The following is an 18,849-nucleotide window of genomic DNA, read 5'->3' as shown; positions in this document are numbered from 1 at the left end:
GCAGAAAGAAAAAGAAAGTCATTAATTATCTTATTCTGGAGTTTAGATTTGACATGAACAAAGAAAACATCTGAAGGACAATATTGAAATCTTGTTGAATCTTGAATGTACCTTGTGGGTCAGAGTGTCAGGCTCCTGAGAGTTGGTCATTGCTGCAGTTATTGTAGGTGCCATGTCTGGATCTCTGTGCTGTAGAGGTCTCTATAGAGAGAATCTGATCTCTGCTGGCTTCATCCCTCCTATTTATAGTCCCACATCTCCATATGAATGTGTGGGTCTGGGTCTCACTGCACTTTCTCACAGTCTCAGCCAATCAGAGAGCAAGTTGGGACAATAATGAATGCAGCACACTTAATGCACTTAATGCTCTTATTGCCCCAAGGGACAATGGTTAGATCCCAGGGGAACAGGTGGGGGACAGAGCTCTGTGTGAATCTGGGAAAGTGGTGACCCTGTAGAGAGCAGATCTGCTGCCTGATGCTGGGATCAATTACTTTGACTGAACACACGCTCATCATTTCATCACACACGTTTGATACCGACATTGAATTGCTGGATTTAAAGTACTGTGTAACTTCCATTTAACTACAATAAGTATTCAGAAAAAATGTCCTTCAAAACCTTTTTATGTTTTTACATATTACCTTTTTTACTCTTATTCAAATCAGATATAATCATCATTAAAAAAAATGTCCCTGTTTTTCTCCAACTTGAAAAATAAATAAAAAATTGTATCTTATAAATGTTATTCTTACATGTGATGAAAAATATTCACATTTCCATTCTATATTCAAATGTTAAGGACACAGTGACATGCTTATCTCCAGATGTAGCACACTCTCTTGACTTGTGTGGGTAGAAAGTTGGTCTCAGTTTCCCACACTAACTCTGAATGCTGTGGTCAGTGAACAACAAAAGGACTTTGAACGGAGCCTTTGTCACTGATACTGGACGTGTGTGGTGGTAGAAACAGAACCGGACATCACCCACCATCTGGAGGTAAGCCACACCATTGGATGGCTTTACCAAATTATTTTGACAACCTTCTTTTTCTGTTTCTTTTTTTTATAACATTTTCCACAAACTTTTTTTTCATCATGAGAAGCCGGATCAAAATGTCAGCTCTGTAGACGAGGGTAGAAGGTTAAATCAGCTGTTTCCTCAAGTGTGCCAAACCTCTCAAGAGAATAATCTGCTGCTCGCGAGGTTTAGGATGATAATCATGCTGCACTCTGCTCTCCAGTGTTCTATTTCATCCTTACTGACCGCCAGAGGCGGTGCTTTAGCACTGGATATCTTCTGTCTCGCGCATGCGTTGGTCGAATATTTATATCAACAAAGTCACGTGTGACCTTGTATGACCCCGGAAGGCATAAGTTACGGTGTTGTCAACGAGTTCAGTCCTTTTTCATCTTCTCGCTGCGTCGGTAACTACTTTTTGAGTAGAACCCAAAACGAAGCTTTTGGGAAGTTTGACTTAACTCATCGCTACCGGTAGCCTTGCGATCGCCTCGATCGGAGCTGCGGGCTGAAAGACGCTATCCCTCCAAAGGCTGCGACGGGCTGTCGCCTCCCTAAGGAGGGGACCGCGGTGTTCACCGCTCGGACCTCAGGAGCCGGATCGGCTAAAAGCGGACGCTCCTGCACGTCATCCGGTGAGATCGCTATCATTTTGTGCTAATTTTGCAAGTTAGCCGAGCGTCCTCGCTCAAGCTAAATTGCGTGCTGTACCAGTGAAGAGAGCGTCTCCGCTCCCCTCTCACTTTACATAATTGTGTTCTTACCTGTTTAAACCCCCAGTTAACTGAGTGCTTTCGCTCAGAAGTTAGCTTACTACAGCGCCAGTGAAGAGAGTTTTTCCGCTCCCCTCTCCTGACACACAGTCGGTTACTGTTCAATCCCTCGGCTAACTGAGTGCTCTCGCTCAGAAGTTAGCTTGCTACAGTGCTAGTGAAGAGAGTGTTTCCGCTCCCCTCTCCTGGCACACAGTTGGATACTGTTCAATCCCCAGCTAACTGAGTGCTCTCGCTCAAAAGCTAGCTTGCTACAGCGCTAGTGAAGAGAGTGTTTCTGCTCCCCTCTCCTGGCATACAGTTGGTTACTGTTCAATCCCCAGCTAACTGAGTGCTCTCGCTCAAAAGTTAGCTTGCTACAGCGCTAGTGAAGAGAGTGTTTTCCCTCCACTCTCCTGGCATACAGTTGGTTACTGTTCCATCTTCCAGTTAACTGAGTGCTCTCGCTCAAAGGTTAACTTGCTACAGCGCTAGTGAAGAGAGTGCTTCCGCTCCCCTCTCACTACATACAGTTGGTTTACTGACTTCACTTTGTTCACCCCAGTTAGCAGACTGCTCACGCTCACGCTATGTTTAACAGTTGTAACACCTGTATGGCTCCTCTTTAACCAGAGGATGGCCACGACCTTTGCCCCTCTTGTCTTGGCCTTGAGCATCTGAGGGAGGGCCTTTCGGAGGACCCGTGCATGAATTGCACCATCTTACCTCGGACGGTAAGAGCTGCGAGACTAGCCGAGGTTGAACTACTAACTAAAGGTGGCTTTCCACCTGCACAGTTGGACCTAGCCCAACCTACCCATCCTAGGCGTTGGGCTACAGAGGCCGCGGGTGCCCCGCCCAAGAAGAGGACTAAGCCTGATAAGCTTTCCTCCAGGGTGGACCTACTCACTACTGAGCTAGCCCAGATGAAGTCACTCCTCTTGACTCTCCATTCTAGTGCCCATACAGAGCATACGGCTGCACCCGACCCACCCAGGGCTGAGCCGGTCCCAGAGGACGATGTGTTCTTGATGGCAGCTTCAGCCACTCAATTTAATGACTATGACAGGGGCACATCCCAGACTATTGGGCCTTGCTCCGGTAGCTCAGTTCAGAGATCTTTGGTGGGGGCAGATGAGGGTTCCTTGGGTACCGTCATTCGTATGGCACTGGCCCGCCAGCAGCTGGATGTACAGCAGCCAGTAGCGCCGCCTGCCAATGCGTTCTTCAGGCGCACTCTGACACCCGCCACCTTTACCGTTCCTCCCTCTGATGAATATCTGTGGGAGTTACATGCATGCTGGAGGGACACTAAGGCTCTTCACCGTCTTACGAGCGACGGCCGAGCCCTGGCAGCTATGCAGGGTGCGGCAAGTGCTGGCCTTGACCACATGCCGGCTGTTGAGCCGACCATTGCTTCCCTCATAGTTTCCCCTGACGAAGCTCTGAGGTCGGAGGCCAGGTGCCCGCGACCCCAGTAGGACCCCAGGTCACTGATGACCTGCTCACTAAGGCTTACGATGCTGCGGCGCGCATGGGCCGTATAGGCAATTCCCTCTCTCACCTCATGCTCGCCCTCTCGGCTTCCCTGCAGCAGGAGACTCACAGCGCTCCCACTACCAGCCTCAGTACAGGCGTTTGCTCTGATGTCTAGAGAGCTTGGGCGCCTGATGTCCACTCTCGTCCAGACTCGTTGCCAGGTTTGGCTGTCACAGTCACCCCTATCAGAGGCATGTAGGAGGACTCTCCGGGCTGTCCCAGTGGAACCGGGGGAGTTGTTCGGTTCAGCTGCCGTACAGGTGCTCGAACGGACTGTCCAAGCTAGTCAGACCAGGCGACAGTTCTCAGCTCTTCGCAGAGACATGCCCCGGGGGGGTAGGCCTAGAGGTTCCGCGCCTGCCTCCCGAGACCGCTCCCAGCCACCGGCTCACCCCGATGCCCGCCAGGGACCCCAGCGTCCCACGAGGGGGCCGGCCCGCTACGGTCTTGTTAACTCGCCCCCAAGGCAGTCTCGGTACCCGGTGCCTAACCGTCGCCCCCCCAGAGCTAGGGGCCGGGGGGCAAGATACTGAGGGTCCGGGGCCGGCTGTCGGTTATTTCTCCCAGCAACAGCTCAACTGCTGGGTAGCTCAAGCTTCAGACCCCTGGGTGGTTTCCACCTTAACCCAAGGGTACAAGCTTCAGTTCCGACGCCGTCCCCCAGCCTTCAGCCGGGTCAAAATGACCACCATGAACGACCCGGCAAAAGAAGTCGCCCTAAACCAAGAGCTGTCAGTCCTCCTTGCCAAAGGTGCAATCCAGCTTGTGGACCCCATCTCACAACCCGGGGGCTTCTACTCGACCTACTTCCTGATAAGGAAGAAGGGCGGTGGACTCCGCCCAATCTTCGATTTAAGGGGACTCAACAAATTCCTAAAGGTCTTGCCGTTCCATATGCTGAGCACAGCGGACGTTCTTCGTACCATTGCCAGGGGGGAATGGTTCACGTACATCGACTTGAAGGACGCCTATTTTCATTTGCCTATTGTACCTCATCACAGGCAGTTTGTTCGCTTTGCCTTCAGAGGCCGCCAATTCCAGTTCAAGGTGCTCCCATTCGGACTCTCCCTCTCCCCGAGGGTGTTCACCAGGTGTGTCGCGGCAGCCCTTTCGCCCCTGCAGTCGCAGGGTATGAAGATTCTGCCATACTTAGACGATTGGTTAATCGGCGCACCATCGCGGTTGCAGTCGACCCAGGACACGGCTCTCCTTCTCTCTCATGTCGCCAGACTAGGCCTCAGGGTAAACATGGAGAAGAGTTGCCTGAACCCCTCTCAGAGCCTAACTTTCATTGGGGTGGCTCTGGACACAGTCACTATGCGGGCCTGTCCATCTGCTCAGCGCCTGGACGACATCCTCCAGCTTCTTCCCCTATTCAAAGGGGGCAGGTCTCTGGCATATATCCTGTTTCTTCGCCTCTTGGGCAAGCTGACAGCTGCCTCAGCTTGCCGTTCCTTTGGGCTTATTGTCACTGCGCCCCCTGCAGAGATGGCTGAACGGCCTCCACCTAGACCCCAGGTGGCACAGGCACAGGAGAATCAGGGTGTCACAACAGTGCCTCTCCGCTCTATCCCCATGGAGAGAGAGATTATATATGTCGAGGGGCGTGACCATGGGCTAAGTCCCCTTCCGCAGAGAGATCGTTACGACAGATGCCAGCCTGTCCGGATGGGGGGCGGTGTGGCAAAACAGGACAGCAGTGGTCTGCTCAGGACTGCACAGAGCACATCAACGTGCTAGAGCTGCGAGCTGTGCACCTAGCACTCAGACACTTCCTGCCATACTTGAGGGGGAGGCATGTGCTTGTCCGATCGGACAACACTACAACGGTGTACCACATAAATCACCAGGGGGGCACCAAATCTGCACGTTTACTAGAGGTGTCCCAGACCTGACCTGGGCAGCTCCTTGCCTGGCGTCTCCCCAACAGGATGGACCTCTTGTCTCAACTGGAGGGTCGGATGTGGCACCCCGACCCCTGCTGCCTCCAGCTGTGGGTATGGCCACTGGAGGGCCCGACCCACTACTGAGCGACTGCATAGAGCCTGTCAGGAGGACTATTCTCAATGCTAGGGCACCATCTACTCGTAGGCAGTACGAAAACAGGTGGAAGCTGTTTTCCGACTGGTGCCGAGGGCGAAATGAGGACCCAGTACATTGCTCGGTGCCTACTATCCTTGAGTTCCTGCAGTCCCTCCTGGACGACAGCCGGCGTCCCGCTACCGTCAGGGTGTACGTGGCTGCCATATCAGCTCAGCACGCAAGGGTGGACAACAGTACAGTGGGGAGCCATAGGCTGGTATCCCTTTTCTTAAAGGGAGCTCTGAGACTTTACCCCCGAATATTCCAAGGGCTCCTACATGGGACCTGCCCTTGGTACTGGAGGCCCTATGCTCACTGCCTTTTGAACCCGTTTTACAGGCAGAACTGAAGTGGCTCTCAGCTAAGGCCGCTTTCCTTCTTGCCATCACCTCAGCAAAGCGTGTAAGCGAGCTTCAGGCCTTGTCCGTGAACAGCTCGTGCCTGAGGTGGAACTCAGATGGCTCAGGTGTCACCTTATGGCCAAACACAGCGTTCCTCCCTAAAGTGCTGGCACGCTCTCATTGTAATCGACCCATCCAGCTGGCACGGTTTGACCCCCCACCAGGGGAGGGGGAAGAGAGGTCAAGACTCCTGTGCCCGGTGCGGGCCCTCAGAGCTTATGTCCAGACTACCGTAGGCATACGTCAGTCCGAACAGCTCTTTTCGGGTTACGGTGGTCCTAGAAGGGGCTTTGCGCTCTCAAAACAGCGCTTATCCCACTGGATCGTGGATGTGATCGCCAAAGCATACAAGGCGAATGACCGTCCCCTTCCACCCAGAGTAAAGGGCCACTCTAACAGGAGTGTCCCCACGTCTTGGGCGACCTTGAGAGGTGTGCCCCTGGAGGATATGTGCCGCGGCCACATGGGCATCCCTGAGCACATTCACCAGATACTACAGGGTGAATGTTTCCGCCCCTCACCCGCTGGGTGTGGTCCTCCTACAGAGTCCGCCATCCTTATAAGGTGAGTGTTCAGAATTCCTCGTGACTCTGTTGGTATAGGTCATCCAGTGCTAAAGCACCGCCTCTGGCGGTCAGTAAGGGTGAAATACAATGATAGTTACGTATGTAACTACGGTTCTATGAATCCTGGATGAGCACCAGAGTTCTGGGTCACTCAGAATCTCGTGTTCTGCGAGAAGATTCCAGAGGACTGAACTCGTTGACAACACCGGAACTTATGCCTTCCGGGGTCATACGAGGTCACACGTGACTTTGTTGATATAAATATTCGACCAACGCATGCGCGAGACAGAAGATGTCCAGTGCTAAAGCACCGCCTCTGGCGGTCATCCAGGATTCATAGAACCGTAGTTACATACGTAACTATCGTTTTCCCACACTCTGTCTATTAAAATAACTTAAGCTGTAAGCCTAAATAGACATTTTGATCAACCATTTGATTATTAAATTGTTCCATTTTAACTTTATTTATTTTCCTTTAGATTCTACAACTCAAATACAATAATTTGTTCAAATATATATGATCTCAAAAATGGCTAAATTGTAAATACTGGATATAAATACTTCTCATACTGGATGCCATTTAAAATGTGAAAAATCCTGTGTTGGTAACATACAACAAAAATACACTGAGGTCAACAGCTAATATTTGATACTTTTGTGGTATCAAAACTTAACAGTGTTATTTTTTCTAGTGACTTTTAATCCGTCGCAAAGTATCACAAGATTGTAATCCTGAGACAAGACAAATAACTGTCTTAAATTCCTCAAAACAATCTATTTTTGCAAACCTAACTAGCAGAAAGTTGCCAATTGTTATAATTGTAAGAAACTTTAAAAAAAAAAAAATGTAATCGTTGATTTAAAAAATGATTAGGAATTTAGCATTTCTGGAATCCAGCTTGTCTTTAATATGTGCCTTCAGGGCAAAGGTCTGGATCTTTTGTCCCAAAGGGCTCTGTGAGTGAGGTTCCTCTGGTTTCCCACACTCTGTCCTTTCACTGGAGGAACAAAAGAAGTGTGCCTCATTATGCATCACATTAGATGCAATATCTGACCTTTTTAAAGTCGGAATTTATTTATTTAGACTATAAAAGAAGAAATGAAGTTGTTTGCGGCCTGCCAGTAAACCCAAAGCAGAAGAAGAAGAAGTGACGTCAGCGGCTTCATTTCATGGATGTATAATAGAGTGGCGAAGTCCCTCCCCTTCCGGGGCAGCTGCATTGGACCTTATTTCGGAAAGATTATGCATTGAAATCAATGGGGAGTGAAAGATTATCTTTCGATCCCGTTTGAATTGTGCAACAAATTACACATATGTTTGTCAATTTAAAAGATAATTTTGCAAGTCAAAAAAAAAAAAATGTGTCGTAAAACTGTGAAGTAACACATTTTTTTGTGTGAAGCGCTCAATGAACTACATCTCTGGTCTTGCATACGTCACCAACAACAAGATGGCCGTCACGTTAGCACATTTCACCTCTTTCTTTCAGAATGAAGCGAAAAGTGTTAAAAGAGGTGAAAATCACTACAAGTCTGGCCATGTTGAGAACTGTAAATACACAAAAGGGGAGTTAGTCGGTTCCGTAAGAGCCAGCATGCGGGACCGGCTTTAAAAGGTTTCGGTGAGTAACACGAGGGTAATGTGTAACGTTAATGATATCACTTACGCGACTCTGGGATTTGTAGTATTTCTAGTTGCGTATTTTTCATAGTCTTATATTTCAACTGTTTTAAGACAAACAGTGACTTTTTTTTGACATGGAAATAATTTTTTAAGATTGGCAAACATCATATGTTTCATTCGTGGCACAGTTCAAACAGGATCGAAAGATACGTTTTCTCTCTCCATTGACTTCAATGAATCATTTTTCAGAAATAAGGTCCCATGGACCGGACGTAGATGGGCGTGACTTCGCCACTCTATGAGAACTGGATACAGCGTGGGAGGCGGGGCCTCATTCATTCCTATGACATCTGCTCATAGAGAGCCGCAGTGACGCGTCGTAAAACCCGGAAGTAAGTTAGCATTTTTAGCACTCCTTCGTAAAAAAGCAATGCATTTTCTCTATAGGGTTTTGGAAAATGGCTCAAAATAAGGTCTGTGGTTGACACAAATTTAAGAGATAAATCACATTTTATTCTACAACATTAAATACATCAGCAGTGACCCCACTGGTGATTTTTGAAGAGTTTACGTGTCTGAAAAACGATGGTTGTTACCGACTGGCTGAATAGGACGACAGAAATAGTTAAGGCCGTTGTACGTCGTTGCCGAACACGTAAACACTCCTGCTAAATTTGTTTTCCCCCGTGTTCTGCTTGAAAGCAAGTACCTGCCTATCTTTAGTAGTATCTTTAGTATCTGTATATCTATATCTGACCATTATAATCTGTATTTTTGAAATTGTCGTTTTTAAAACCGTAGTTTTACAAATTATAGAATAATTAATCACCAGTGTTTTCCAATTTAACTCAGCAGTTCGTTTCGTTAGCTAACGTTAGCTAAAGCTAGCGCTACTAGTTAGCTACGCAATGGTTTTTTGCTTTGCTCCGGGTTGCAGCCACAGGTCTTCGCATGAAACCTGCTCGTTCTATCGTTTCCCGGCCAATGTTTTCCAAAGATGAGTCTGGATTCGTGCCATGAGGTAAGCTGACGTTACATTTTTGTCCTTGTCACGGTGAAATGTAAATGATGGGTAGTAACTGTATCGCCGTTTTATATGGAGGACAGAACATGACATAAGTATAAAAAAATAAAAATAAAAATGTGTAAATACATGTATGAAGAAATACAGGAATAAATAAATAAATGTGGAAATAAATACACAAATAAATAAATAAAATAATAAATGCATACATAAATATGGAAATAAATATAATGAATGTATAAATAAATAAATAAAAGTTGAAAATAAAACAGAACACACGTTATTATATATCTTTAATATATTTCTACATTTACGATCGCTTACATTTATTTATTTATGTATTTCTTTGTTCATATGCCAATGAAGTGTGCGGTCCCAACCTCAGTCTGAAGCACGATTGGTTACAGGAGTGTGATCATTTCTGGCAGATTGGGCTCTACTTCTAACGCCTGGCTGACAGCGCTGATTTGAATGCAGGAGGAGCATTACTGTTTACCCCTTATCTTTATACATCAATGGTTTATCCACAGTTGTAATTGTTGACAATTCAAATCTACTCAGGTTTATTTATGGTTATCGGTTTAAGAGCCAATGGAGATCATTGGAGATCATTAGCGGACCATTAGAGAATGGAGAACCAAAAGACTATGTCCAGTTTTGTGTGGAACGATGTATAGAGGACTTGCCCCCAAATGTTATTGAAGCACACGTTCGTTACTGCGGTCACCTCAGCCGTCTCTCGCGTTTGCTTGGTCAAATCAGCAGCTCTTAATTTTTGAGTGCACGATTTATCACGCCTTTACGGCAATCGCTGAGAAGCGGCTCTGACGATAGTACAAGAGTAAAATAATGCATGTTTTTTCTGCTTTCTTTTACAGAGCGATACAAATAATTGTTACTATCAGTTCTTAATAAAACGGACACTGTTGGAGTCAGTCCTAGTTTGACTGCTACCAACAATAAAATGAAGTACTTTTACCGTGTACTTTTTAGTTAATACTCTCTCAAATTCTCCTCCTGAGAACAAAATCATGCCACTTCTGCTAAAGCCAATCTGTCAGAAATGATCACACTCCTGTAACCAATCAGACTGAGGTTAGGACCGCCCACCTAATTAGCATATGGACACAGAAATACATAAATAACTAAATGTAAGTGACCCTAAATGTGAAAATATATTAAAGATATATAATAACGTGTGTTCTGTTTTATTTTCGACTTTTATTTATTTATACATTCAAGTATTTATTTCCATATTTATTTATGCATTTATTCTTTTATTTATTTATTTATGTATTTATTTCCACATTTATTTATTCTTGTATTTATTTCCACATTTATTTATTCCTGTATTTATTTATTTATTTCCGTATTTATTCCTGTATTTCTTCATACATTTATTTACACATTTATTTATTTATACTTATGTCATGTTCCGTCCTCCATAGTATGTTTTAGAGATGGCGTTGCTGAAAAGATCGCAACATAAGTAAAGATAATGAATAAATCCTATTCAAACCTGTGTGGCTTATATGATAAGTCTCATTAGTACAATTAGCATAACGTTTCACAATCCGCGCTGCTGCGCCAGTCAACAGAGCGTGCGTGTGACATATTTACTAGCAGGATGTGCTCTGAAAAATAGGGCTCCCCGAAAGCAAATGGGTAATTCGAACACTGACAGAGCTCCCTCTATACAAATCAAACTGTAGACGGTGTGAAAGCACCTATTGTTTTAAATAATGGTCGGAATGTGACCTGTGAGCCTTCTGAATTACCGTGGGACAGCACATTCTAAACTAAAATGTTCAATCAATAAAGTAACATCTTATCTTATCTTAATAATATCTTCATATTAATAATAATAATAAATCATACAGTATGTGTCCGAAAGGGAGCAGGAGGAAGCAAACACAAACATATACAAAAAATATACTGCATATTAAAGCAAACGATTGTAAAGGTAAAAGTATGAGCATAACAAATAAAGAAGTGTAATGTAAACATTTACATTATAATTATGATTATTTAATATATAAAGACTATATATTATTGAATTACAAGATTAGATATACTTTAGTTGATCTAAAATATTGATGTGTTCAAATGCTCTTCAAAACACAACTGAAAGTCCATGAAACTTGTCTTTCTGTATTTGTGAATGAAGCGCCATCTCCTGGTTAAAACCTGAAATTGAAAATCTGGCAACGCCCTCTTGGAAAATAGTGGGAGGGCTTAACATTCCTCTATACTGGTCTTAGGCAGGTCGTAGGCAGGAAGCTGTAAGCTGGAGTCTGAAATGAAGTGCTACATCTGTACACACTGTTCTGGTATGAATTAAAAATATAAATGTGAAATGTAAGTCTCTCGCTCTTGTCATTGTTAAGGCTTTGCATTTGAACTCCAATGACTGGTTGCGGACTTGAAGGGAATTACTTCCTGGCCTGCCTGACATCCAGCAAAAAGGTGAGATTCTAATCCATTTCAATGCCAAAAGCAAGTAATTGTTTGTAACTTTTTTAATATGATTTTTCGGAGAATTTCAGTTTTATTGGATAGTAGAGATCTACTGGAACCTAACACCCGAGAGAGAGAGGGAGGAGATGATATGCAGCAAAAGGCCCAGCTGGATGGTTGCTGCTCCGTGTGGAACGTGTTCTATCAGGCAAAGCACTTTGGTACCCAGTTATTTATGGTATTGAGTTTGAATTTAGCCTTTTGAAGGTAATTTCCAGCAGTGCATTGTAATGACGGAAAAAACATTTCTTTGTCTCTTAACATTCCTATAATAATTAGTTTTTTTATTGTTGATATTGTTTTATTCTTTATTTTTGTTGTGAGAATCACTTTGCAATTGTGTAAGTGCTATATAAATAGTTATACTAATATTATTGTTGTTACGATCATTACTATTATTAAAAATGTTTTCTTTGTTTTCTTTATTTATCGCTGCAGAAAGGATCATGCCAGCCCACATCAATCACCTGATCAAGAACTTGTGAATCTTCAGGCAGAAAAGATGAAAACACCTGTTCAAAGTTCCAGTTTCCTGTACATGGAACCATGCCTGTCCTCTGTTCCACATGTCTTCAGTCAGTTCTGGACCATATGACTCGGACACTAGTTCTACCAAGGCTCATTAGAGGTAAGCATTGTTAGGAGAGGAGTGGAGTTATCTTTGTATTTAGGCTGCAAGTCGACAAACGTGATCAAGTGCTGATGCTTATAATGATCCGATTCATTTGATATTGATTGTCTGCCAATACCGAATCCTGATCCGATTCTTCTATTTCCCAGATAATAGAACTGCACCGTATACACTAGCTCTATTTGTTTTTGCCATTGCAATTCACCATAAACAATTGTTGACTGTAACGTCAGTGTGAGAAAAAGTTTTTAGAGAGTACTTGTCCATGGACAAGTGAGTTAGGCAATTTACTTGTCCGAATACATTTTTCACTTGTCCAGAATGGACACAAATTGGGGCCACTGGAATCTTCTTCTTCGCCATCGTATTTTACATTTTCCCACGGTTTTTACGACACCGCTAACGTAAGTGAGCGGTAAGATTTTACTGCATCACACATAGGGTTGGGTATCGTTTGGATTTTAACGATTCCGGTTCTGCTTTTCGATTCTAGTCATTTTCGGTTATCGATTCCAGTTCTTTGACAGGGTAAAAATAAGTCCCATGACAAACTGGGAGAAAAATATATTTATGAAAACATTAAGTCAAATCTGTATTCCTATTTACGAATCACTTCATACTGTTTAATTTCTTACGGTTACTGAATACAATTATATAAAAATAATCTTTGCATTGTTTAGTTAGTTCTAAGTGGTGCAGTTTGAGAATGTACAATTGGCCCAGTCTCCTCTGATGTTACACTGCAACCTGCCTGTGAGACAGAGTCCAACCACACAGTCTGTGTGTCCAACACATGTCCTGCAACACACATGCTGTAACCTTCCTGTGAGACAGAGTCCAACCACACATGTCCAACACATAGGCCTAATAATAATAATAATAATAATAATACATTATATTTATAGCCTATAGGCCTAGCGCTTTTCTACAACTCAAAGATGCTTGCATGCTTACACATATCCTGCAATACATATGCTGCAGCTGCCCAGCTGCTCACTGTTTGTAAAAGTAAATAAATAGTATTTTCATTTCATTAATGTACTTTCTATACCCTGCTTCATAAACAATACTGACATCCCTGTGCTCCTCCGAGTCTGGGGGTCCGGGGAAGTGAGTACAGCGCGAGGACACAGGGAGGCTGCTTCACTTCATAAAGGAAATGAGGGTCAATATTAAAAACACAGAAGCTAAAACGCTTAATAACCATCATTATGTGTTAGAGAAAGAACATAAGAAAGTTTGAAAAAGATGAGGCTGTTAAACGGGCAGCGGATCTGCTGTGTGTAGAAAGAGAGAGAGAGAGAGAGACGCTGAGCTGCACCGTGCAGCGATCAGCTGATACGGAGCATAGAGAGAGAGAGCTGCGGTCCGCGGGGCTCGGCCTCGCCTCCTGTCCTCACAACTCTTATCAATCCCGGGACCGGACAATTGTTATTTGTTCCTACTCGGAACCAAGTTTTGCTTCCCAACTCTGCCACTGTGCTACACTTCCCGCCCCTCCCCGCCCCGCCTAACTGTTCAGAAAGCGGCGAGATGCATTTCCTTAGGAATCGACAAGCAGAACCGAAACTAACATTTCTAAACGAACAATGGCGGACACGTACAATTTGTGAATGAGTTCTGCCTTTTGTAAACTGAATTTATCAATAATTTGTCAATAAATCAGGGCGAAAAACGTCACTTGTCCGCCGGACAAGTCAATTGAAAGATCTACTTGTCCGATATTGTAAATAACATGTCCCGGACGGTGGGACGTGTACTTTTTCGCACACTGATGTCTATGCCAACCAACTGTAATTTGTAATGTATTATACTTTAACGATCAAGTTCTGGCAACCATGCACAGCAACCCAAATGTTAACGTAAATGTCAAGTTTTCTTTTTACAGTGTACTTATATCTGTACATTTCTTTTCAGTTTGCTTGATGAAGTGGCTTCCACAGACAGAAGTGCTGGCCAGATTGGGAAAGGCTGGACGTTACACAATGGGAAACATTATGGACATGAACAAGAAAAAACCAAAAACACTTTCTTTGTTGCCTTTTTCTTATCATATATAGTGTTACGGTTTTTGTTACCATTTAAATATTGAATTATATTTATTACTTTGATTTTAAATCAAATGCACGATTTTGATACTATATTTATTTTTGATGTATTGGTTGATTTGCAGGTTGGCTGTTATTTGTATAATTATTGTATTGTTATTGTATTGTTGCTGTGTATTTTATTATATTAACTAGCTATTTATTAAATTAAAATACTGTAATGAACACTATACAATGTCTTTATTTTGGTAGATACCAGAATACATGACACAATGAATCTTTGTAATATATTTATGTTCTCTTTAAATAATCATACCCGTATTTAATGTATGCTGGTCACCTGGAATCCTGGTGAGCTTCCAGCAGGGTATATTTAATACTATTATTAAACATAAGCTGGTGATAGATGGATAAACCACCCATCCTGGCCAGCTAAAGTGTCCAAAACCCCTCTCCAGCCAACCATTTCAGCCTAATATCTACTGGCTGGTCAATTTACAACAGCCTGAGCTACTACATTTATCTAAGCTGTTTTTTTCAGCAGAGTTATTATTATTTATTTACTATTTATTGAGAATCTCTATGAATTATAGTCAAATGTATATACCAGTCTGTGTTCTGTTGCCTGAGCCAAGTGTGCCTGCTACATTACGATGTATTATTATTGATCTACTATTTATTGAGAATCTCTATGAATTATAGTCAAATGTGTATATACCAGTCTGTGTTCTGTTGCCGCACCGGATCTCCACCAAATCCAGGATCATCATCCCCATGTTCGCTCCCGTCTGTATCTCTACCGCTACTTGAATACTGTGGCTTAAACTGGTATGGTTCCACCACGTTAGACTCACCCGCATGATCTGATTCCACCACACCGGCATCCTCTTCAATAAAATCCACCTCTTCTTGAAAGTGCACCGAGTCTATTAACTGTCACTCGATTTTGTCTCCAGAGTCCGACATCAGCCATATAGGTAGTGTATTATTCTCGTGACGTGCATGCGTGGCGTGACGTCACTTTTTCGGAGTGGTCGTGCAACATCGGAAGCGAGCATGGAAAGTTGTAATAAATCACGATTGATCAATGCAGCAAGCATATTGTCATGAATGACAAATGATTTCCCATTAATAATAGTATACAGTATATTATCGTAATAAGAACAGTATTGTCCATCATTTCGTAAGCTCTTTAAACTAAAATGTTGCCAAAATAATGTTGGCAACGATCTCATTGATTATACTTCCTTTTATTTAGTTTGATGACTGTATTTACTAAATTTGTTGTGACATAGCATTAATGAATGTCATATGTTATAATTAAACAATCTTAGTTCCCCACTAAACGGGTATTCTATTGCTAAATATTGTATGTTCTAAATTATATCATGATTTCTCAAATCAAGGAACGATGGGGGGGTATACACCTATCAATTAAAGTAATATGAAAATTAAGAAGATGAGAACAACATGTTCAGCTGTCAGTGTCTCAGCCTATCAGAGAGCTCAGTGACACAATAAATGATGCCACACGCCCAATGGTTTTATTGAAATGAGGGCAATGGTTGATCCCGGGGGAACAGGTGGAGGACTCACAGAGCTCTGTGTGAATCTGGGAAAGTGGTGACCCTGTAGAGAGCAGATCTGCTGCCTGATGCTGGGATCAATTACTTTGACTGAGCACACGCTCATCATCTCATCACATGTGGAGGTTGAAGCAGCTGTTTCCTGAAGTGTGCCAAATCCCTTTAGAGAATAATCTGCTGCTTGTGGGGTTAAGGATGATAATCATGCTAAACTGTGATCTCTTGAGTTTTCCCACACAATCTCTATTTACAAAAGAAAATTAAGCCGTACTGTATATCCACATCAACATTTCGATTATCCACTTTTAACATTTGATCATTAAATCATTCCCTATATTTTTTTCCAATTTTTTACACTTTACAATTCAAATAATGATCACAATATGTCAAACAAGCTTTATTAGGGCGTTTGCAGATATCTCACATTGTATGTCATTCAACATTTTTTAAATCCTGTATTTTTTATATAAATTATATATTGAGGTAATAATTGATACTTGGATGTGGTCATATGTTGTCTGCAAAGACTGACCTGTGTCGTCTCAAAAATGTAAAATGTTCTGTTTCCCAGTGACTATTGTAACCCAGAAAACACAGTTATATCGCAATTCCCCATAATTATGTAGTCTTACAATTAAACTAACTGACTTAACTAATGTGCACAACAGCATTGCCAGCCATTTTTTTTTATCATGGTAGAAAAACTTAAAAACATTAATCTATGATATTTAACTCATTAGGCTCACTAACAGAACCGTATTAGTGCAAAGGCTTTGCCAAGCAGTATTTATCATGTTGTAAAAAGTTAACATAGATATTAATCTATGAAATTAAACACATTAGGAATTTAGCATTTCTGGGAGCCAGGGTGTCTTTAATCTCTTCCTATCGGGCAAAGATCTTTTGTCCCACAGGGCTCTGAGAGTGAGGTTCCTCTGGTTTCCCACACTCTGTCCTTTCACTGGAGGAACAATAGAAGTGTGCCTCATTATGCATCACTTTAAATACAATGTCTAATCTCTATAAAGTGGGTACGTTTTTGTGTTAACCTTATACTTTTAAACATCAGCTTTTAAGAGTTATAGCCAAATTGTCTTGCTTTAAAAAATATTTTTGAATGTGCTTTGTCTTTTTTATTTTAATAAGATTAGAATTAGATTACTTGATAAATCCCTTTATTGCAAATACAGTAAGTGACCTCATTTCACGAGAAGTCTGAATAAAATAACTTAAAATGTAGTGCATATAGATTATCAGTAAACTGCTACAGTAAGTGAAGCCGCATCATGATGGTGCAGTATATACCACTGTTGCTCATAGGAGGATCCTAGCTTTGAACCTGCTGGAGCTTTTATGTGGCACGTTTGGTTATCCTCCTTTTGCCTGTGTGAGTGATAAGACTTCCTCCCACATCTTAAAGACATGCAAGTTAGGTTAACAGGCGTCTCCAAATTACCGTTACGCAAACATAACGCACCCCAGCAACCTCTAGGATAGAAGAAACATTCTACTCATCATAGTGAGGGCAGGTGAAAGTAAAATAACTCTAAAGAGCAACATATTGAACTGGAGTTGTTTGTTTATTCAACAAGGCACAATGAGCAACATAAAACATGACAGCTCATACGAGAGGTGATGATACATCACAACAACAACTTGTACATTTCTACAATACACCATACAGAGTAGAGGAATAACTGTCTTTATAAAAGACACACGTATACTTGACAGGAAAACATTCCCTGTTTGGTCACATTGTTCTTAATAATCAATGATCAAATGTAAATGATATTGTCACAAAAAATTGTGAAAATGGAACATTAACCACATTTTTAATTGTAGAAGGATGAACATATTGCTCTTGAAACAGAACATTTTTCGATAATCACAGAAAGTGAGGTAAATTCCATCATGACAACTCATCCATAAGAATGACAATAAATAGATTTGATCAATTCAAACATCCTCAATACCAATGAAGGGGTCAGAAATATCTCCATGTACTAAGTTTTACAACACACATGACAAACAGTGAGATATAAAGGTATCACAGGAAAAGTGTGACATTAAGCAAACCTTTTAGAAAAAAAGAAACATTTGAATCTTTTAACAGATCACTTCTTAGTTATTCTTCTACACACTACATTTGTTGATCATTATGATCAATAACAAAACAAAGGATACTAAATTCATCATTGATCTATGCCACCAATACATGAAGTACAGTGAGACATAATAGTAATAATTGCAGATGCAATCAGATTTGATTCATGCAACATGCACGAGAATGCTCTCTTTCTTAAATTGAAAGATATAGTTGCTGTCATTTCCTCAGGAAATGTCATCTTGCATAACGAAAACAAACAAAACCAACCTTCTGTACAAACAAAAGTTCTTAGTATTTCAGAATTCAGAATAATTCACTTAGAGTAATCTTTGAACAATATGGTCATCTCAGTTTGTCTGGTAGTAACTCCAGTCAGTAGGGGTCTACCACGGCCTCCAGGGGGTGCTGTTGACTGCACTCTTCTCTTTGGTGATGCTGGTCTGGACTGTGGAGCTCAGCAGAGAGAAGTCAGCCTCTCTCAGGTTCTTATCAGAGGAACACTGCATCTGGTTGACGTGGTTCAGCAGTCTTCTTTGCTTTTCATTCTGCTGCTGCAGTCGTCTCAGGACACAAACTGTCATCTCCAGGATGTCTGCTTTCTCCAGCTTGGAGTCTGGCTGCTGTTTGAGGAACTCTGGACCCAGGAGAGACTTGATCTGCTCAATGCTGCTGTTGATTCGCTCTCTGCGTAACTTCTCCACCAGAGGCTTTCTGAGCTGCAGAAAGAAAAAGAAAGTCATTAATAATCTTATTCTGGAGTTTAGGTTTGACATGAACAAAGACAACATCTGAAGGACAATATTGAAATCTTGTTGAATCTTGAATTTACCTTGTGGGTCAGAGTGTGAGGCTCCTGAGAGTTGGTCATTGCTGCAGTGATTGTAGGTGCCATGTCTTGATCTCTGTGCTGTAGAGGTCTCTGTAGAGAGAATCTGATCTCTGCTGGCTTCAT

The 18,849-nt window shown here is 42.4% G+C and overlaps 1 protein-coding gene and 1 long non-coding RNA gene across 3 annotated transcripts in view; one reads left to right on the top strand and one right to left on the bottom strand.

The window, feature by feature from the left end:
• LOC307039996 overlaps positions 1 to 14,301 on the top strand; it is a 23,953-nt gene extending 9,652 nt beyond the window's left edge. The window contains exons 2-5 of one of the 2 annotated variants that reach the window (XR_013808392.1): positions 11,396 to 11,474; positions 11,555 to 11,686; positions 11,964 to 12,153; positions 14,074 to 14,301. This is a non-coding gene — a long non-coding RNA (uncharacterized lncRNA). Of the gene's footprint in view, positions 1 to 11,395; positions 11,687 to 11,963; positions 12,154 to 14,073 lie in introns of both variants that reach the window. The other variant, XR_013808393.1, reaches the window with a different exon arrangement.
• LOC307039994 (transcription factor HES-5-like) overlaps positions 1 to 18,849 on the bottom strand; it is a gene marked incomplete at both ends in the record, with an annotated part of 19,274 nt that extends 425 nt beyond the window's left edge. The window contains 2 exons of the mRNA XM_079682490.1: positions 18,413 to 18,613; positions 18,727 to 18,849. Coding sequence (XP_079538616.1) covers positions 18,413 to 18,613; positions 18,727 to 18,849 — 324 coding nt within the window. The remainder of the gene's footprint in view (positions 1 to 18,412; positions 18,614 to 18,726) is intronic.

The sequence above is a fragment of the Notothenia rossii genome, assembly GCF_949606895.1.
Source record: "Notothenia rossii genome assembly, chromosome: 5".
Lineage (NCBI taxonomy): Eukaryota > Metazoa > Chordata > Actinopteri > Perciformes > Nototheniidae > Notothenia > Notothenia rossii.
Note: the sequence above shows the minus strand (reverse complement) of the source record. Positions and strands in the feature narration are given on the sequence as shown.